Raw genomic sequence first — 22,665 nt, 5'->3', positions numbered from 1 at the left:
TGCTGCTCCTCCTGCCACTCTGGCTTTATCCAAACACTGCAGCCAGACAAGCACATCTTTGTAGGGTTTTTCTTTTCTGGGTTTGGGTTTTTTGGTTTTGTTGGTAAACTCCAAAGCGGCACAGAAATTATAAACTGCAGCCTGGTATTTGGGGAAAGCCTTTCCCTCAGTGCTGCAGCGAGGGGGGCAGGCAGAGGTTTTACCAAAACCAAGAGAGATCACAATCAAATAAATGGAACTGCTCAAAAACATTCTCTTGAGTAGGTGATGTTACTGCAGCTTATGGACATTTTGTCTTCCCTCGTCAGAAAAGCTGGCTTGCTAATTTATGGGCAGAGTGGGAAAAGCAGAGGGATACAGACAGACACAGAATACTTAAAACAGGCCTCAGAATGGAGACAAAGCTCCCCTTTCACCTCCTGCTGCTATTTACCATCTGGGATCCTGAAAAGGGGGTGATGGGTAGTTTTGTGATAGGTTTGGCAAGGGGCAGGACATTTAGGATTTTCTGTGTGTAACGAGGTCATGTGTCAGCGCCTTTGCAGCACATGGGAACATCATCCAAAGGAAGGTTCAACAAAGGGGTTGCCCTGGCTGAACTGGAAAGAAATTCTCTTTAAAAATATCCTGGCACCAATGCAGGGTCTTACTAAGATTAGTAATAATAATAAATTTGCAGAAAATGCCTCCAGAATGTAGCTTGGGAAAGCACAGGGAAAAAATCAAGGAATGAGCACATGCAATTAAAAGTATTTTATATTAGTCTATTTTTAGAAGTGGTAGGAAATTTCAAAGCAAAATGAAAACTGAATCACAGCATTTACACCTCTGTTTGGAAATCATATAGGTTGGGTCACTCCATGTTTTTTGGTAACTTTTGCTTTCTTGAGCCCCTTACACTGTGCTTAGGAAGTAGGACCTGAACAGGCCAATCTGAAATGTGCTGCAAGTCTGTGGAGAGGGAGAAGTGCTTTGAATTACAGGATTCTGTGACATTTCCACTAATATTGGGGGTTGGGGTGGTGGAGATAACTCAGGATTCAGTCTCTGCTTGTAAGAAGTGGAGTGGTTTTATTCTTTCTTTTTGATGGCTTTGTTTCACAGAACAATTTCCAAAGAGCAGTTACATGAAATGAGGACTCCTGTCTTCATAAAGAGAATTATTAATAGGGTGAATTTCCCATCATAGGGTGCTACAGTAAATCTTTAAACAGAATCCTTTAACCCAAGGACCTGAAAGTAACATGAGCAGCCCAGCCTTTTGCCCAGACTGGATGTCTGCTGAGTGAAGTGATTCTACCAACCCTCCTACTGCAGACAATTCAATCTGTGCACTGAATTATTTAAAATCTGTTCTCTCCACGATGCCCAGATGTGAGAATTAGTCACTAGAACTAATGCAGCACTTTCCTACCCATGAGTCTCAAACTCCTGCTTGGTAGAAACCCCATTTTCAAGTCTGAAAGTTCTAAACCCAGGATGTCACTACTACAACACAGAGTTAAAGGCAGCTTGTGCATTGAGGAAAACAAAACTTCACAAGGTACTGATGGGAAATCATAAAGTCTCTTTCCCCAGCCTGGCACTTGAAGAAGGAGTCAGAACTCTTAATTTCTCAGTCTCAAGGTTGTTTATTGTTTCTTATCTATAAAATTCTTTCTCCTGACCTGCCAAGGTCTGTCCAGCAGGTCAGAGGCACACTGGTGTTATCTTTTTATACTCAAAACTACATGTACAATATTTACAATTCCTTCCCAATACCCATCACCTATGTCAGACACTGAGCTTCTACTCTAGACCAATCCAGAAGTGCCACCATCACAGCAGAAGATGGAGGCCAAGAAGAAGAAGGAGAAAGGCTGGACACACCCAGATCCCTCCATCTTGCCCCCTGAACCCCCATTCTAAAATCCCCAAAATCAACTTTTTCACCCTGTGATAACTTCACTATTATTCCACCTAAACTGTTGTGGCTTGTTGATCTTCCTAGCAGGTTGGTAATTTGCTCCATGGGCCATAACAAACCCAGAGGTGTTTTGGGCTCTGTGCCAGGGTCTCTGAGCAGGGACCTGCACATCCCCCAGCCAGCCTCACCCACCCAGCTACTCCGCAGGAATATCTGTGAAACCAAATAGATGGAATATATGCGAAATAAAACCTCACCAGGCCTGATACCAGCACAAAAATCAATTCTGAGTGACCTGCAGCACTCCAACCCCCTGACACAGCCACAGCCTGGGCTCTGCAGGGCTGCAGAAAAGCACCTTGGCCAGGCAGAACATGGAATAAAAGCCATTTAACAGAATCATGACAACCACATGAGGCTGCTACTGATACTACTGTAATGGTGTCACCTAGCTGCAAAAAAACCAACCAATAAATGGCTTTTCACTCCAAAATTCCTGAGGTTTTTCTGTACGTGTTGCTCTGCTCTGAGACAATAACCATAGTTCTGCTTTGTCCCCCCAGGTTTGAAAAGAGCTGCAGAAGGAGGGGGACACATGCACACAGAGGTTAAAGGCACTGGACAATGCTCAGGATTGGAAAATGTTACCAAAAAAATAAAATAAATAAATAAATATAATCACAGTTTTGATAGTTCTGTGGGAAAAAAAAAAAAACCTTAGCAAATTTGCAACAAAACTGTTAAGTAATTAAGGCAAGACACTTCACACATGAACTTAAACTGCTAATTAAATCCCCCCTGCTTAATTGACTAGATTTGCATATCATTCAGTGAGGAATGGGAATGGCTTGGGCATTACACAAGCACTTCCTTGTACAGGAAGGCAGCTCAGTAACATAAACTAAGTTATAGGACAAAAACAATGCCAGTTCTGAATGAAATAGAATTTTTCAGGAGAGATTTTCAACATGGTTTTGTGAGGAACATGAGGACAGAACTCACTGCAATCAGTTACTATTCCAGTAGTGATATTCAGAACTACAGCAAATATTTTAGATCTGTTCCATTTCCCTGCTATTTAACCCATCATCACTGTCTGCTCATCTACACAAAAAATGAGTTTACATCCAAGAGAATCCATTTCTACTTGGAAAACCCCAATTCCTTCATTTCAACAACCACAGGAGAAAAAATATCAATGTCTGTCCCTCTCCACCACTAAACTCAGTGTGAGTTTAAGGAAGGTCTGAGCAAACCTCCAGACTGCAGCAACAAGGAATCACTTTGACTCTTTAAGATCAATCACAGCCAAGGAAAATGTGTAATTATCTGTAATTCCCATCATTCCCAAACGACCCAAAGTGTGCAGAATGAACCCAGGCTGGCAGAATCCCTGCTCCAAGGAGGTCAGATGATGTTTTTCACAGTGGGTGAAGACTCAGAGTCAGGAACACAACTTCCTCACATGGTAAAAAGCAGTTCTAGGAATTCCTTTCAATAATCTGCTTTCCAAGTGAGAGCTCTTACACCTGGAGAATCAGGGCCATTCCAGTCTCCAAAAGAAGAGTACAGATCCTAACATCTACCACGTTGTGTGGAAGTTGGTGTCACATCAGCTGATTGCACATTCCATTCACAGATATTGATAAGAAATTTTTTTTTTGCCTCAGCTTGTATCTTAAAATAAATAAAATCAATTCTTTATCTCATTTTTTAAAAGGTTCTGTAAGTCTCTGAAACATTAATATTCCCCCTAACAAAGCCAGCAGCTGCTCTGCCAGTCTGTGACATGGATGGTTTTGTTCAAAGGTTTTCATGTGGGGTTTTTTCAGTTCAGTGTGCTTTGCATATGAAACAGGACATTTCCCCACCCTCCACCCCCATTCCCTCCTAATCCAGAAGGGACCTCACTTCCTCCCTCTCCAACAAGCAGCTCATTCAGCAAAAGGGAAATCCCGAGATGCACTCGGGCACAGAGCCTAGAGAAGGAGCCTGGAGAAAAACACCCAAACCAACAGACCCAACAGCAAACACACCACCACACTCCCAAAAAAAAAATATAAAAAGAAAAAGAAGGGCTACCAAGTGTGTCCAAAGCAGCAGGAAGAGGAGCAGCAGAGCTGGTAATTATGAATTTACTTCTGCAAACTCCTCCTTTGGGACAGGGCTCTGCCCTGCTGCTCTTTAGCAAATCTTTCAGGGCTGCAATTCTGCCTTGGCCCTGCAGTGACCCAGCCCAGAGCTGCAGTTCCCTGTGCCCAAGCAGGAACCACAGCCTGGAGAAGCCTTTCCATGATGGCTGAGGGCAAATTTGGATCAATCCAATTGTTACTTTGTTGTGATAATCCAAGGTAAATTTGTTTCTGGCTTTAAAATGGAAACAAAAACCCAGAAAGCTTTTCTTAGCTAAGGAATTGGTTTGAGCAGGATCTGTGTGTCTCCACATTTCTCCTCCCTGAGATTTGTGACATCACCATTGTCTGCAGAAGTTAATTCTGATGTCACAGGGGATTCAGATTTTGGCTGAGGGAGCAAAAAAGTTCAAAAGTGAGTGGGATCTAATTAATAAGAGATTTTTTTCAAGGGAAAAATCCTACATAGAAAAAATACAGCAATTTCAATGTAAGGGTTTCACATCTGCCAAGATGGGATCCAGCTGCTCTTTTACAAGCACATGAATGAGCATCCCTCTTAGAAACAAAGGGATATATGGAGTTGTGTGTGACTCTACTGAAATCAAATCATGTCATAATAAGATAAAACTGCACCAATAAATTAGTCCAGCTAACAAGGGCAAATTTGATAAAATTTTTTAGAAACCTCAATTATAAATTTGCATGTAAATCTGTAAGAGCAGAATTCAAATAGACATCTGAAAGGAAAACCTCCAGTGAAATTTTCACTTGTAACATCTCAGCAGAATGTGGCCCTCAAATCATTGCCAGTGAGGAAAACCTGGGCAACTTGGGAGTGATTTTTACACTTTCATAAATCTGAATAAGTGCAGTGACCTCAGTGGAGTCAAACCAGAGAGGATGGAGGGAGGCACTGGAGCAGGGGGGAATCCATGGCAGGGTCTGGGGCAGGGAAGCTCCAATTTCTCCCCTTTCAGACCCTTTCAGGTTTCCCTGACAGCTCTGGTATCACACAGGTTATCCTGGCTGCATCTCAGGAAAAGAACTGAGGAAAGGCCCTCAAGGTCTGGGCCACAGGGACATTCAGAATTTTCTCTTTTCTCTCACCAGTGTGAGTGCATGGACCAACAGTGCAGGGGTGGCACAGCAGCCTGGGCTGCTCACACAACTCCCAGGGATTTGTGAGGAACATAAAAACAGAACTCACTGCAGTTACTACTCCTCTAGTGATATTCAGAACTACAGCAAATGTTTTAGATCTGTTCCATTTCCCTGCTGTTTAACCCATCATCAATGTCTGCTCATCTATACAAAAAATGAGTTTATATCCAAGAGAATCCATTTCTACTTGGAAAACCCCAATTCTTTCATTTCAACAACCACAGGAGAAAAAATATCAATGTCTGTCCCTCTCCACCACTAAACTCAGTGTGAATTTAAGGAAGGTTTGAGCAAACTTCCAGACTGCAGCAACAAGGAATCACTTTGACTCTTTAAGATCAATCACAGCCAAGGAAAATGTGTAATTATCCATAATTCCCATCATTCCCAAACGACCCAAATAAAATAACCCAAAATAAGGGAAACAGGGAGTGCTGGGATTCTCTGGCAGCAGCTCTGTCCCATGTTTGTGACTCAGTTGGTGATTTAAGTGTGGAGAGCCCTCTGGGTCACAGAATTAGAAAAAAATGAGGCAGATGTGCAGCTCAGCATGGAAATCCAGGTGGAGCAGTAATCCCCAGGAGGTGGAAAGGTGGTGGAAAGGTGGTGGAAAGGTGGTGGAAAGGTGGTGGAAGGGTGGTGGAAAGGTGGTGGAAAGGTGGTGGAAAGGTGAGCCCAGAGCCCCCAGCTCCTCGCAGTGCCCCTGAGGAGGAACAGGGACTGAGATGTGCAGCATTCTCCATCCCCAAACTGCTCAAGCCCAACCAAAGGCAAGCGTGACGATCTCTACAAATGCAAATGGCCCAAATGCCAAGACTAACATTTCTAAAACCTAATTCAACTCTTTCATTTCTTAGCTGCAGGCCCTTTGCTGCCACTCCTTTTTTCCACCCAAACAAAAGACTAAAGGGATGACTCAAAGCAACTTGAATTTCAAGCTAAAGCCACAAAGCACTGAATGGCTCATCTTTAACATTAAACAGGTGTGCAGATGATATTCTTTCAAGCCCCATCACAGCTAGGTTAATTGCTCAAAAACTGCAAAAAGACCAAATTTACTTAAAAGACACAATAATAAGTTAATGCTATAAATTATGAAGCAAGTCATACAACAAATACATGTAAATAGTAGTTAAGGCACTGTCAACTCCCTCTACCTCTTCTTCCCCTCAAAATAAATCAGTTATCCCCTAAATAACTGATTTAGTTGCACTTTGTACTCAAAATTTTATATAATAGAAGTATAAAACTATAGAATAATAAAAACATAATATAATTTTGTCCTTCAGAACTCAGTAGTTTTCAATACCTTTGCTGTAGAATCAACAGGGTAAAAGAATAATCAATGAATCCATTATAAAAAAAAGATTTTCACAGAAATGTTTTTAGAAATTAAAGTTTTGGAAAAGAAGCCCTAATTTGCAGGCTGTGAGGGCCAAGGCCTTTGAGAAGTAGCTCTGCATATTCACTGATAGTAAAACAGAGCACTTTACTCCACTGCTATCACTGTTTGCCACTGCAAATGGCCCAAAGGTTATTTGGCTCCACTGGTTTTACAAAAAACTACACTGTTGTGGCAAAAAAAGGGCAAAAAGCCAAATAAAACGAAATCTTTGGCTGTTTAAGGACAAGGACTCATTGCATGCCATGTTTCTTATTAGTGACTGAATGGCAACAAAGAAATATCAGTGATGGGCCTGATGTTGCTGTCAGGTTGGTTTACTTCTCCCAGCAGCTCTGCACCACCTAAACACAGTTGTTTCAAAGGAATATTTCTAAATTATACCAGCACAGGTGAGATAATTCACTGAATAAACTGAATTGCCAGTGGGGAGTTAAAAATGGCAATTTTTGGGGGTTTTTTTTGATGACACTCTGTTATTTTTCAACTCAGATGAGTTTTCCAATTGTGGAATGATGGTGCTTCAGAAAAGGCTGTTTATCATATAATTCTTACTAACAAAAGTGTAAGTCTGAAATTCATTACATCAGTGATGGTTACTGAAATCTAACCACATTTTAGCCCTAATATTGTGTAATTTTTTGCCTCTTTTAGCCCACTACTCTCTATAAAAGCTATAAAACTTATTTAACTGCTATGAACAGGTAAACCTGAACAATCTTGAAGATTTTGTGGAGTGAAAAAATACAGAACCTAGAAAAATTGAATACTTAGTTTTTTAATTATTTAACGTAATTCACTGCTTCTAATTGGTACTATTGCAACCCCTGTGTGGGTAAGCAGCAGGATGCCTGTGCAACTTGTATGTTTTATTACTCAGCAGAATGAATGTTGTGACCCTGGAAAGAGCAGCTCCCAGCAGCAGGAGTGCAGCACAAAGTGCCTCTCCCAGGCCTGGGCACCTCTGGCAGGGCACAGGTGCCACAAGAGCCTCACACAGAAACTCACACTGAAACAAGGAGCTGTTTCCCTCTCTTCAAGTTCAATAAAAGCTCTTGACTGCAGTGATTTCTTCTCCTGGGACCAAACCTTGATTTTGCTCAAGGGCAGCAGGAACGTCCTCGCTAAATGGTCAGAGCACACCAAGAGCAGCATTGCACAGCGTTCAGGTGGTGATCAGGGGCTGCACTCAGGATCTCAGAGGGTTTTTCCAGCCTCAGTGATTGTGTGAGTCTGAAATCCAGCAAGTGAAAGCAAACACTGCAGCAGATATGCATCAGGAATGCTGCAGAGCCCAGAACATCCCACACCACACCAGTGATCTACCTGGAAATCAGCACCTGTAACACAGGTAATGTGAGAAGTGGAGGGGGTAGAGGGCTTCATAAAAATGCAGGATGTGACAGTGAAAAGATATGAAATGGTTTTCCTTCCAAGCCCAACAGATGTTGTTCAATTAAGGATGCAAATAAATCACCCTCTGCATTGCGAGTCAGAAAACACACACATAAAAGCTTTCTAAATACATTTCAGTTTAAACTTGCATAATTCTCCCAGTGGAGAAATCATCTTCAACTTATGTAATCCTTAGAAAGAGACATTATTACATACAATTCTGCACCACTAAGGAACAAGGAAGGCATATCTAGAGAAGAGGAGCACCCACACAGCATTAATGATATGGGTGTGGAGGGAGCAGGGCTGCAGAGCCCTGCTTGGGCGTTTGCACAGAGCCTGAGTGAGGGAGCTCCAGGGGCTGCTCCCCTCTCGCAGCCACAACTGTCTGTTAGACTTAACCCAGACTTCCGAACACTTGATATCCTGTCTGCTATTTCAATGCCCTTACTCAATGCTTCAGACAGACATTACACAAACTGGCTGGTGAAAAGGGTTGAGAAACCAAGAAGCAATCCAAGTCAATGACCTTATTCTATAAAACGATACCAGTGAGTGAGCAGCGGGGAGGAACAAAGCACAGGGTACCACAGCCCCTGAATCCATCACTGCAATCCTCCCCAGGAAAAGACAAGCACCAGGCTCTACCTTATCTCGTGGATATTGCTGCTGTCTTTTAACCCTTAAAGGCTGAGCAGCCCTTGTGCTTCCAGTGGCACTGATTCTCATACCAGAACACAAACAGCTTCCATTTTTTTTAAAGAAAATCTACAGCAACCCAAACACACAAGTCCCGTTTTCTACAAAGCACGTGCAAAGGTAACTGTACATAAATCAATAAACAACAAAGCCAGAGCCCAGGTTATTGATTAGCTCCTTTGCTGTTTACCTCCAGCATACAGCATGATGCTGCAATTTTTACACACACACACAGAATCTCCAGCCTCGTGCACGTTTTCCCTGACACTTTAAACAGGACTGTTAGAACAAGGCTGCCTGAGTTGGGATGGCAGGACCTGCCTTATTTCCCAGAACATATGTCTGTGCAGCTTATCAGGCTGTGTTAATATGCATCCTCTGCTTGGAGAAGCCTAATTTTACAGGATAGCAACCAAGCCATAGATGCAGGCGATGATAACAGCTCCACACATGGGAATTCCCATTGGCTCCCACAAGAGCTCTGTCCATCACACGCTGACAGGATCAGAGCTCAAATTAGTATCAGTGTTTTCGTCACCTCATCCAACCAAAAGTCAAAGCAAAATCGTTATCTCAGTGCAGAGGGGCCTCTATCAGGCAGCAGGATTCCCCACAGCCAAGGAAAGCTGCACACTCAGTCCCTGCTCCTGGCATGACTCTGAGGCCAAGCTCGTGGTCCTTGAATTTGCATCAGCAGAAAAGGCTGCTCCTTATGCTAACCTTAGATATATTTCTTCATTAATAAAAAATAAAATAAAAAATAATAACTGACAAATCCTAAATATGGGAAGAGAAGATCTCTGTGGTAGATCTCTAGCACAACCGTAAAACCAAATCCTGCATGTAGTGACCAACAGGACAGGACTGCTTCAGTCTGAAGCCAGCTTCCAGTTGCCCCATTCAGGAGATTCACCAGGATCAGAGCACCAAATGTCTTCTACACCAAATCCTGAGCAAAATGAAAACACTGCAGGAGCAGAACTACAGGGTCTCAGTCAGCACAGTCCTGGAAATCCAGCTAAACTTAGTGCAGCCACTGCGCCTCAGCACTGGGACATTCTGGTTCAGATCTGCCCCTGCTCTCTGCCAGCCAACACAGGAAGGAGCCTGACACACACGAGTCTGCTGTGGTTTGTGGGTGAACTGGTTCCAATTACTGTGGGCTGATTTCTTGAGTGGGAGCTGCAGAACCGGCCCTGAAGCCCCAAACCTTCAGATTAACCTGCTCTGTTCCAGAAGATCCAGAGCAGGTGACTTCAGGGATGATCTGAGCCTCATTCTCTATGCTGACAGTGAAATTTAAGGCATAAAAGACTGCCCAAGGTGTACAGGAGGAGGGAAGGGACCATAGAACATTTTTTCTGAAATTATTTTCCAAGAATATACACTGCCTGTATTAGAGACAGAGTGGAATAGCATTAAAAAATTGGTGCTGATTCATTAATTCATAATACACATTACCCAGGTACACAAAACATACACAAAGTAGATATTATCTAATAAAATGTATCATTAACACACATGCTCTAATTGACAGATTTCAAACAAAGACATGCATATTCCTACATTTTAAAGCAAAGCTTCCTGTATGTGAAGATCAATTTGAATTAAGTGCTCTACGGCCACTCAGCTAAAACAGATCAGCAGCCTAGTAATTGAGGGATTATATCAATAGATTCTCAACAATCCAGTATAGTCATTTTTGTCTACTTTTTTCCCAAGATTCCCTATTGGATTTGGTGTAACTCTTCCATGACAGTTCCCTCTGAAACAAGAATTAGAGTCAAGTCCAAAGTGTGCTTTAAAATCAAACCAAAACAACCAAACCAAGCCAAACATGAAAAAAATAATCTGTGTCTTAGTACTGCACACATGGAGACACAGCTCCTCATGTGATGGCAAAGCAGTCTGGCCAGCTGAGCCAGCAATGTCAGCTCAATCACCAGCGCTCCCCAGTAAGAGCCAGCCCTGCACTGGGGCCATTCAAACCCTTCCCTTGTGTGAAATCAGGAGATGAACACAAGGTGAGTTTTGGTCACACTGGACACTGCAGACAGCCAGAGGCCGTGGCTGTGGCCCTGGAGCCCCTGCCCTGGCAGAGCTGTGCCTGGGGTGCAGATAAGCAAGGAGAGGCTGCAGCCCTGCTGCGCTGCCCGGACACGCTGGGAGCAGCCTGGCGCAGACGCCTCCAGATGCTTTTACAACACCGATGCAAAGGCGCCTCTCAGCAAGTGCAAACACACCCTGCCGGGTCAGGCAGCCCCAGCCAGCGATAAGCAGGCTCTCAGCCTGCCAGGGACCAGGTGTCAGGCTCCCAGCACATCCAAAAATGAAGCCGTGTTTACACGCATCTTCAAAGCGTGCTACTGTTTGGGCAGGACACACGCCCAAGCCTGAAACCACAGAAATGGAGAGGCAAGTGAGACAGCCCAGACAATGGAGGGAGAGGCAGAGGTTTAAATATTTTTTCAAAAGCAGAGATTGCATATAATTCCCACCCTAATTCAAGAGAACTGACTTGAGGAACTTAGGAACTCTTCTGGAGCAAGAGAGAGCCGTGGTTGACTCAACACCATGAGATCACTGGCAGCAAACTTTTTGTCCAACACACATGCACGTACCTGCTGCTTTGTTCTGCATCTACAACATCTGTAAAACTGTTTGCACGCCTGGGACAAAACTGCTGATGTTTGCTAAACACTGTCCTCTCCCTGGGTACACGGGATTTCATTCAAGCTGGTGTCACTTTTGAAGTTCAACTTTTAAGCAGCAAAGACTTCTGAACTAAACTACTGCCCCAAGACAGCAATGTTTTTGTTTTAGAGACTTCTAAATTTTTACTGGAGAATCTCTAAAACAATTCTTGAACACCAGATAGAACACACTACTTCAACATTCCATGGGAAAACAACTGAACTCCCAGTTGTCAGGCAAAAATTTTGCAACAGTATTTTTCCCATCAGTTTCTACCAAGAGGAATAAATCCATCCTGCAGTCTGAACATCACAACTCAGAATCGCTCTGCTGCACCCACCACAGGACATACCCACTAACAAATAAAGGTTCCTACTGCCAGAAGGCAGGACTTTGGGATAAGACACAAATTCCAGCTCCACTCCTGCAGCCTTTCAGGTGGCCATAAAGCACAGCACAGCAAGCCCTGGGCAGCACCTAAAAGCCCACGTCCTCCCTCCGCTCGCAGCAATTCGGGTTCTTTGATTCTGCTGCACACTTGACCTGGCTAAACCTTCCTCCAGCTGAGCGAGCTGCATGTTGTGGCAGCGCTGGGTTGGGAGGCATTGTGAAATAAAGTGGGAGGCCTCATGTGCTCATTTGTGTGTCAGTACCCAGAATGCTGCTCCTGGCTTCCAGCTACTTCATAGAAGTGCTGCTGGGACTTGAACCGTGGGAACACGGCAGCGCTGGGTGTGTGGGTGTGCTCACACGCGTGCAAGGACAGCTCTGCCTCTCCTGGGCCCTGCTCACAGCCAGGCCTGCCCAGGGTACGCGTCTGGCACACGGGTGGGGAAGCTCAAAGTGCCCTCCAACGTTGCTCGGTTCAGTATTGGAGAAAAAGGGTTCGAAATAGACACAGCTGAACCCACCCTCCTCTTCTGGAAATAGCAACCAACAAAGCCTTCAGGGCTGCGTCTGAGCTCATTCTGTGAGAGTGCAGCATCCTGATGTGAGGCAAGCAGGGAGCTGTCTGTCACACAGAGTGAGGGGAGAGCAGTGCCACAGACACACTGAGGCCACCTCGGTCCCACAGGAGAGCACACCAGGGGCTGAGCCCAAGAAAAGGCTTTGGCACTCATGCTGCATTTCTAGGACCCTGTTTTGCAACCCCATCGGGTTATCCACATTTTGAATTTCTAGAAATACCCCAGAATTTCTCTTGGTTGTGCTCCACAGCAGTAATGGCGGATGAGATGAGACAGGTAGGGAAACAGGACACCCACCCAAGTAAAAGCTGTGCTGGTGCAGAGAGAAAGCAAAGCACAACAAACCCTGCATGGGGAGGTGGAACACCCAGAGAAGGACACCAAGTCAGTAAAATGGAGAAGTTACACAGCTCAAGAGAAGAAAGAGCTTTGGGAAGTGGCATCAAGGTGACAGACCCTATGGGAGGTCAGTTACTCATCCAAGCATGAACAAGGAGGATATAAAACCCAAAATTTTAGAATAGTGTAAGGAATGTGACTGAGGCCTTTTTGGTCGCTGCTCTAGTGGGGAGCCCCAGCTGTCACAACTCCCTCCAGCTTTTGGTGAGGACCCTTTGTTGACTTCACACAGGTCTGGACAAAGGATTCCTCTGCAAGTGGCAAGACCAGGCAACAGGAGTCTTGTTCAACCAACAGGGCTGACAGAGAGAGGAGAGCTCTGCATCCACACATCCATCTCCTACAGAAGGATGGATATCACTACAGATGTAGAGAGAAATATGCACTGGGAATGAAATATCTAGGAAAAGCTACGCCTTTAGCAAAGCTTTAAAACCACGCCAAGGAAAAAAAATGAAAAGGGGGAAAAAAAAAAGAGAGGAAAAAAAGGCAGTTCTGCCACTACGCTGAATCTGCACCAGGGGCTTGTGCCAACCCAGCTCCTCCATTTAAGTCAGACCCTTAAAAGGCAGAGCTGTGCTGGCAGAAATCTCCAGACCTCATCACAGAAACCTCATGGAGACACATGAAAAGGTCAAAACACTCACTGCTGCCTAAACAGCCATAAAATTGGTCATATGCATCCCATGCTACCAACATACTACCAGAGCCCCAGGGAAAACACACCACACAAAGCAAAGTGTGTACACACACACAGAGAAATAAATAAATTGAGAAACTGAAAAAAAAGGTCACTCCTGAAAGCAGAAAACCCAAAATCTGACACAGCAGCTTATGGCACACCAGGCACAGAACACCTCTGTATGAAACAGAACAAAGCAAAGCTGAGATCTACATCAAAAAGGAAGCCCACCACAAAGACACATGTGCTTCACCCTTTCATCCCCAGACACACAAAACCCACACAGGATCTGACACACACGGAATGGGACCATCCTGTCACTTCCTCACCAGGCATCTAAACTTTACTCCAATGTTACTTGCCCCTGGCCACAGCCTACCAATCTTAGAGCCTGATTAAATCTCTCCGTAATTATCCACACACACACTGCTACAACACAAATGACCTTAGCATATGATATCCGTTGGCTAAGCCCAATGGAAAAAGACTTCAGGAAAAGGAAGGATAAGAGTACAGAACTCTGCCAGCACCGTCAGGGTCTCCTCAGGACTGCACTGCTTTAATCCAAGAGTCCTGAAGGCCTTGGAACTTAATATGAGGTAAAACATTCTGTTTTTCCTACCCCATAGTCTGAGCACACACCATTCTTCCCCACCTCACTCCTTGCCACCTTCCAAATGAATTTATGCAGGAGACTTTAGCATTTCATGATGGATTTCTGGCAAAATTTTCTAGAAAATAGATGGCCACCATTTCCTCACACAATTTTTGGCATTCACTATTAGGTATGTACAATTCACTCTGCACTCTAGGCAGATTTTGGAAGGTGAGGGAAGAGTGTTTCTCATATTCTGAACCAGGACCCATGAAAGGGTCCCCAAAAAAACTGAGGCACAGCCAAGGTTTAGTAACCTTTGCTTGTTCTCCTTCTGCAGCCTCGCCTGAGGTGTTGGATAAAGGATGCAGCTGAAGAGAACACTGAAAAAGCCTTGCAAGAAAAGTAAAGCACTTCTCTACTAACACTCATTTTAAACTCTGGAAATGACCAAGCCAAGGGAACAGGACAACTGTTTCTACAACAACAACGTGGAAATTTCTTCATTTTACTTCCCAAACGAAGCATGCCCTAGAAAATTCAATTCCTTTCCTAGCATGAAAATGTCTCCAGTTTGAGAGCCATATTCTCCTCTCACATCCATGAAGATCTACCCCACCATTCCATCTCGGCACATGACTGACGGAGAATAGACAAGCCATTAAAAACACATCCACCTCCAACCACGGGGATAATGTGCCTCATTACAGCCCAGCTTTGTCACAGCGTCCTGACACGCCGGGGAGGAAGAGGAGGGGTGAGGACAAGGACGGAGCCGGGGGCCAGGAGAGAAACTGGAAGAGTCAGACTCTGCTCCTTAATCCAGAAGTGTGCAGCCCGGTCAGATGGGCTCACTAGGCCTCCTGCACTGGTGGAATTACTGTACTGTTTGCACAGCATATTTTATTTTAAATCTGGGGTTTGCTTGGATATTTTTGTAGCACGTTTTTTATAAATAAAAAAAAGATAGAGTGCAACTCTACCTTAGTCAGAGTGTGTGTCTGCCCCTTTAAACAGGAATTTGGTAAGTTAAATCAAAATTTTCACAGTGGGCTTTAAACATCTTCTCTTTTCCAGGCTTATGTATTGCCCTTCCACTCCAGACACAAACCCCCAAAGTTTGGCAATCTGTGACAGCGAGGCAGAGCCCGAATAACAAACCTGCAGGGGAGAACTCGGGACCGGGAGTTTGTTTTGCCCTGGCACCGGGGGAAGGAGCAGGAAGCACAATTGCTCATCCCCAGCCAGTGGCACCAGGGCAGGAGCCAGACAGACACGCCGGTGTCTGCGAGTCCCCAAGGCCTTGCGGCACCGCTGCCCATGGAGCAGGAGCGCTGCCAGATGCCAAGGCAGCTCCCACCCACACACCAGGGATTCTGGGATCTAAAGGCAGCTCAGACTGAAAGAAAAACAAGTGGCACCTAAAAAAAAACTGTGCTTGAGCTGTCTGGCTCAGCACGGCACGGAACACCTCAAGGAGCTGCTGCAGCTGGCCCTAGACAGAGTCATTTGCTGGATGTATACATAATCCAATATACAAAAGCCTGTCTGCTGGGGAAATTTAGGCTCCGCAGGGATACTTTAAAAGCAGGAACTTCTCCATTCACGTTCTGAACACTTCATCTATAAACCAGTAACCTGCACTACCGGCATTTTTTTTTTCTTAACAGACACATTATATTTCCATACAAGCATCGAGAGCACTCAGCCCGCATGTCCATCCCTGGCCACACTCCATCGACCAGAAAAGTGCACGGACTTGTGTGTGGAATCACCAGTACCTGCTCCCTTTTTCTGCCTTCTTCCTTGCCTCGACCCCAGAGTGAAGAAGCCCTTACAGACCCGAAATCACGCAGTGCCAGATAAAGTCTGGGGCAGCGTGATGGGCTTCAAAGATCAAGGTCCACACATAGTAAAATATACAAATACACGTACGTAATTTAAACAAACTCCAACCACCGTGGCTAGAACACAAGCAGAGAAATAGAGGTGCCATCTCGAGCACTGCTCCTCCACAGTGACACACACGCGGGGAGAATGGAGAACACGATTAAAATTGCAAAATGACTCCAAGGAAAAGCAGCTGGTAACAATTTGGGTATATCGATGAATGTTACCGAAATTCCCCCCGCCCCCTTTAAAATTACAGGCACCACTTACCCGGGGGGCTTTCCTCTTGTATTTGTTGTTATAGTCAAATTTTTCTTTCATTTCATCTAAGAGCTGGCCCAGTCTAGCTTTCTCCTCTTTCCCAGTATAATCCTGGCTGAGGAGGATATAGGATCTCCAGTTTGCAGAGTCAAAGCCCCAGTGGCAAGTCCTGTTTTCCAGCGATTTGTGAGAGTGGACCACAAATTTGTGAGGTGGGTACATGAGCCTGCAGTCCAAGCACTGGATGCAGGCTGCGCTGGGGTTACTGTAAAGCTCTGGCACCAGGAGTCCCTTACACTTCCCAAAGCACTCATGATACACCTTGAAGCTCTTCTCCGTGAGCTCCAGCTCAATTGTGCTAGAGAATTCCTTCTTGCAGTGGGGAGGATAGGTGCCACCATAAAGCAAGGCGTTACAAAGCCTCTCAGCATCAGTTTTCGTGATGAGCCCGCAGGAAGGAGCGGAGAAGGGCAGGATGCCCATGACTTTGAGGATTTCCAGCTGGTCAGCAGTGCATCTGGAGCAGTAAATATGTAGCTCATCACACACCGAATTAATCTGCTGCAGGGAGAAGTCCCTGAGCACCGAGTTCAGGATCTGGGGCAAGCAAAGCCGCTTCTCTCCGCCCACCACGAAGCAGGAGATGGTTTCCCCTTCCAGGATGGTCTCGCACCTCTCCGTGGATCTGTCCGAGGGCATGAAGAAGGGACCGGGCATGACCGGAGGAGGCTGGATCGGGGGCAGATGCAGTACAGGTTCCGCTGGGTCTTTGCCATTGTCTTTCTTGTACATCTCCTGTGCCCATCGTGCTGAGAAAGCAGCAGGGCCACCCAGGGAGCTCATAGAGCTCAGATGAAACTGTTCCAAGGTCTTCTGCAGTCCTGGATGAGGCTGGAAGCTGCTTCTACTTACAGTCTCCATTTTTTAGTTTCTATTCCCAAAACAAACAGCAAAAATCCCCAATTATCTTCCACCCTGGTGCAAATCCACTTAAAGGGATTTTTTTAAGGAAAAAATATTAACAAAATAAAACAACCCACCCTTGTGTTTTTCCTCCTTCTCACTCAGCAATCCACTAACGGAGAGGAAATAAATCCTTTTGTATGCGTGTCTCTCTCTTCTTTCTTTCCTCTTGCTTCGCGTTACAATTTCAAACCCTCCAAGTCTCCAAGCTGCCCCGATGGAGCACAGAATCACGGCAAAAAGAGGTCTTCATCCGAGCACTCACCCCCTCAGCCAACCCCCAGGCAAACCAATCCCTCCTCCCACACCTCCAACACACACACACACACACACACACTCACTCACACACACACATACACACACACACACCACCCACAGAAACACAAAAAGTCTGTGCCACGCTCCGAGCACCCGGGGCTCAAATATGTTCTGGCGGCTGCTGCTTCTCTGCAGTGATCCCCCTTCTGTCCATATCCACCGAGGGAAGGCGCGGGGGAGGAAAGTAAAAAGCAGGAGGAGGCAGCACGCTCGCTCTGTGGAAGGAACAACGCAGGAGAAAAGGCCCAGATCTCCGGCAGTGCCAAAGCGGCGCGGGGGCTCCGCACGGGCAAAGAGCGGCTCCGCTGCCCCTCGTGCTCCCTCTGCTCGGCCTGGGAGGGCTCCTCGGCTCGCGGTTCGCCTTCCTTCCCTTATTTCTGCCGGTGCTCTCGTTGTGCCGTGGGGAGCCGCGGTGAGAGCGCGCACATCCTCCCAGCTCCTCTTTCCAGCAGTGACTGAGAGTGCCTGAGAGCTGAGCTAATGCAGGCGGGCTCAGCCTCCCGCCCTCCGCCTCCCCCCCTCTGTTTGTTGGTGTCTGCCTCAGTCATTGAATCCCGGCCAAGAATGTGACCAACTCCCCGGGCCGGGCTCTTCCAGGAACAGCGCCCGCCTCCCCCTTCGCGCTGCGCCCAGACCGGCCGGGATGTGCAGGGATCAGCCGAGCCGAGCTGAGCCGAGCCGGTCCAACGGAGCCCGGCCGCGCCGAGCACAACCGAGCTGATCCAAGCCCAGGCGCGCCGAGCCGAACCGAGCTGAGATGTGCCGAGTCCAGCCGAGCCGAACCGAGCCGAGCCGAGCTGTGCTGAGTGGTGCCGAACCGAGCCAAGCCGAACCGTGCCGAGCTCAGCCGAACCGAGCCGAGCCGCTGCACGGGCGGGCGCGCAGCGCGGCCCCGGCGGCAGCGCCGGCGAGGGAGGGAGGGAGCGGGGGGAGGATAAACTGCTGGGTTCACGGACCGCCGCGCCGCCAAGGAGGGGCGGTAGGGCGAGGGCTTTTTCCCTCTCGCCGCTGGATTTCTGGCGGCGCTGAAATGGAACAGGCACGGGGAGCGGCGCTGGTCGCGCTCGCACGGGCACGGAGCGTGTGCGAGCACTCACGGCGCCCTGCCCGGCGTCAACTGCGGGCACACGCCCCGCGCCGACGGCAATCACAGGCGTGAGAGCGCAACTGAGGGGCGACAACCGCGCGGGACGGGAGCGCATCCTCGGGGCGCCACGGGACACCGGAGACCCCCATCCACCGAACGCTACACGTGTGCTCCCCTGTCCCTACACACGTGTGCTCCCCTGTCCCTACACACATGTGTTCCCCGCTCCCGCACACGTCACACGCTTCTTCCACCCACAGGCGACGCTCAACGCGTGGAAGGAGCGAGAGGCGCAACCGCAGCGCGGGTGGGCAGGGGCAGGGGCTGGGGCAGGGGCTGGGGCTGGGGCTGTCCGAGCCCCTGCTGGAGCAGGAAGGCAGAGGCAGCACTAAGGCCACGCTGCTGGCACACAGGCGGGTCGGCTCCTGGGCTCCCACCCGCGGGCCGGGGCTGTCCGGAGTGTCCGGGGCTGTCCGGAGTGTCCGGGGCTGTCCGGAGTGTCCGGGGCACCGAGCGCCCCCCGCACGGCGGGGACGGGCGCCCTCTACCGACCGATGAGAGATCACCGCGACCGCCCCGCACCACCGCGGCCGGGGCACGGACACCACTGACCACTGACCAGGGCACGGACATCACTGACCACTGACCAGAGCACGGACATCACTGATCACTGACCAGGACACGGACACCACAGACCACTGACCAGGGCACGGGAATCACTGACCACTGACCAGGGTACCGACAGTCACTGACCATGGCACAGACACCCACTGCCCAGGGCATGGGCACCCACTGCCCAGCAGCACTGCCAACTCCATTATGGATTTATTATTCAGGTCAGGAGCGAGATGCTCTTACTTTCTATTAATATCAAATTTCAAAGCAAAAAAACCTATGTCTTCTCCCATTTTCCATGGACTGCACACCCAGAATTCTAACAAACATTTCAATCACCACTTAGCATCACCATTAAGGAACAAGCTGAAAAGGTTTCCACTGTTGTCAGAGCTCTGTCAACTGTGTGCCAAAAAGGGCTGGGGAGCACTTTCACACCAGCACAATTGTTAATAGTATTTGTAATGCAACAAGGACTTTAAGCCTTGCTCATCCATAGAGTGTGACTGAGGGACACAGACACTGAATTTTGGACAGTCTCCTCTGGAAGAGTTCATGGCAGTGGAACAGCAGAAAAAACACATTGGGACAAAAGAGGAGGAGCAAACAGACAAATATCCAAACAGTGCTTAAAAGAGCAATTGGACAACAAACCCGCTGTGATTTACTCACTCATTGTAATGGGGCAGGACACACACCAAGCTCTTGTGTTTTATTTGTAATTTTGTATTCTGAAATCCCATTCAGAATAAAGGAAAAAGGTGTAAGAGTTGCATAAGAGCTTTGACCTTGCTCCTAAGTCAGCATTTCCACAGAGAGGAACCCGCTCTCACATACCCACCTTGCACATCAACCCTCAAAGTGCTAAATGCCTTCAGAAGAGGCAGGAACCAAACATTGGTCCAGGTCAGCAGCTGTGTCTTCATCTGCTCAGAGAAGACCCTTGGAGGATCCCCACCAAATTGCTTTAACAGAAAGCCACTGGTGGCAAGAAGGACCATTGAAGTTTCTGTCTATACAATCCATCACAGGAGGATTTGCTGATCCATGAGTGGGATTTTTAGATATTACCACAATAGCAAGGTCTAAAGATGGGGTTTAACAATCTAGGCCATACAGTCCTTGTTGATTCCTGATGCTAAGAGAAAGCAGGGCTAGGAATATTCCTCACTGAGTAACAGGATAATCAAAGGTTTTAGTTAAGAATAATTTTTAAATTACATTCTTCAGAAGGTACATACGGTACTTTTTGTGAATATGAGGGACATCCATCCACAGCACCGTTTCCAAACTGAAGGGTGTGCTTTGGTAGAATGAAAACCCCTTCCAGCATTCAGCCTCCTCCTAGAGAAGCTCTGGCTGTGCCTGTGACAAGGGAGAAGCAGCAGACACACAGTGAATTCCCCCAGGGCTGTGGCACTTGACCAGACTGCCACCAGAGACACGCCGATACAATGGGGACCAGCAGCAGGATCACTCCCTCGATGGATTTAGTGCAGTTTCAGGCCTTTTTATAATCCACTAAAATATAAATGGCCAGATAAACTCAAACATCACATATGGAGTTCCTGATTCTTTTAAAGAACGAAACTAATGCCTGCAGGAAGTCTGGATAGCAATGGAAAAGTTTCTCAGCTCTGGAAGCTGGGTTGTTTTCTTGGTTTTTTTCACTCCCTCTGCTTTATCCCCTAGAAAGAAAGGACAGCAAGCACTAGCTGCAGTTCATTTTCAGAGAGGTGCCATTTTCTCTTCCAAATGACTTTTTAATGCAAGTAAATCACTGGATCATGCAGCAGATTGTTTCTGGGTGGAATTTGTAAATGGAATTCCTGAAGCAGAGGGGACTACCAAAGAGACAGGAAGGATGGCCTTGTGGTTAAGACAGAAAACTCAGGACATCTGGGGTCTATTCCAGATCTCCCACAGATTTCCTGTTGCCTTGGGCAAGTTGCTCAGTCTCTCTGTGCCTCAGTTTCTGTATCTGCAATACTCAGACAGTGAGCAATTGGAGTGGCAGCTTCCAAACTGAAAGCCATGACGGGACAGAAACCAAACTTCGACTCCTGCAGTAACAGCACAGCAAAACTTCCACGTCTTTACATCCCCCAGCCTCTGCAGAACCAAAGAGCAGCAGGGCAGGAGAAGGGGGAGCCACGGGAGCCGTCATGTGGCATTAAGGTGCCAGTGGCTCCTCAAGCCTCTGCCTCTCCATGATGGGCTATGAGTGCTGCATCTAAAAATCAGATTCATCTGTCCCCTAGTCGGTCTTGCTCCAGTTCCAAAGCCCTGGAGCTGGAGAAAGGAGAGGGGAAAAATATCTCCGAGGAAGGGCCCTAACACCACAGTGTTTTTCTCACTCTCTCCCTCTTCTCCTCCCCCTCTCCATTGGCTTCAAGGCCAACAGCTCCTGGAACACAAACACTCTTGTAAACTTCTGAACCACACAGCCCTATGGTGGGTGGGTGTTTGCTCCCTGCCTGCCAGTTCCAATCCACCCACAGATTCCAAAGGCCCAGAACAAAAAGCAGACTCCATTTTCCATATTTAACAGGCGCTTCTCCTCCCTCCCCACCGCCTTCTCCCGGTGCCTGTCCCCAGCACCGGCTCCCACCTTGTGCCCGTGCCCCGGGCCGGGGGATGTTTGTGCTGGGTTTGCACACTCGCAGAGGAGCGTGCTCCCCCCAGCCCCCTCTGCTCCTCGCCGCCTGCCTGCTCGGGGAGAGCAGGGATTAGCAAGGGCTGTGCTGCACATTGCAGCTATTTGACAAAACGTTTGGGAAGGGCCTATTGTGAACGCTGTGAAGAAGGAACGGGGGGAGCGTGGGTGCGAATGCGACACGTCAAAATTCCTGCTGCAGCTCACATTAGACAGCACAGCCCTTGGAGCAGCCAATTTCCACTTGCTCCACGCCTGTACTGTACATACTCATTGCTAATTGTGACACAAGTAAAACAATTTCTGCATGGCCAGGGTATTTCCTGCCCTCTTTTCCTTTAGAGATTATCATTTATCAAGCTCATGATTTTAACTGATCAATTACAGTGAAACTGGGGAATGCCAAACTATCCAGAACCTGAGGAATAAGGTTTCAAACTCTCTGTTGGAAAGGATTATCTGAGCGCCAGGTGGTCTTTTTCATTCAAATATTTCAATTTTTCATCCACATGCATATTCACTTACAGAAAATTATTTCACAAATGTGATCTAATTATCTTTTTGGCCAAAATTAATTTTGAAACATTTTTTTTAAAGACACCACTTCTTTTTGTACATATTTCTCTGAGATATGCAATGAAATAAGTGAATTTAAGCCATCTAAAAAGTCACCAAAAAAAGTTTCAAGAATCAGTCAGAGTTAAGATGAACAAACAAAAATTTTTCGTGTCTGAGGTCAGCAATAGACTCATAACTACTAAAATAGTATTTTTTTTTTTTAATTAATGGAAAAGTCAACTATGTACAGCACACCTTTCAGGACAAAGAGCTCAGCGAGG

The 22,665-nt window shown here is 46.9% G+C and overlaps 1 protein-coding gene across 1 annotated transcript in view; it reads right to left on the bottom strand.

Annotated features, from left to right (window-relative positions):
* The window catches only part of SKI (SKI proto-oncogene), a 99,761-nt gene extending 81,237 nt beyond the window's left edge, over positions 1 to 18,524 (bottom strand). Inside the window, exons 1-2 of the mRNA XM_074558766.1 lie at positions 17,228 to 18,524; positions 16,197 to 17,118 (exon numbers count right to left, since the gene is read on the bottom strand). Coding sequence (XP_074414867.1) covers positions 16,197 to 17,108 — 912 coding nt within the window. The 5' untranslated portion in view covers positions 17,109 to 17,118; positions 17,228 to 18,524. The remainder of the gene's footprint in view (positions 1 to 16,196; positions 17,119 to 17,227) is intronic.
* Between the last annotated feature and the right edge of the window lie 4,141 nt (positions 18,525 to 22,665).

Source organism: Zonotrichia albicollis, chromosome 25 (assembly GCF_047830755.1).
Source record: "Zonotrichia albicollis isolate bZonAlb1 chromosome 25, bZonAlb1.hap1, whole genome shotgun sequence".
Classification (NCBI taxonomy): Eukaryota; Metazoa; Chordata; class Aves; order Passeriformes; family Passerellidae; genus Zonotrichia; species Zonotrichia albicollis.
Note: the sequence above shows the minus strand (reverse complement) of the source record. Positions and strands in the feature narration are given on the sequence as shown.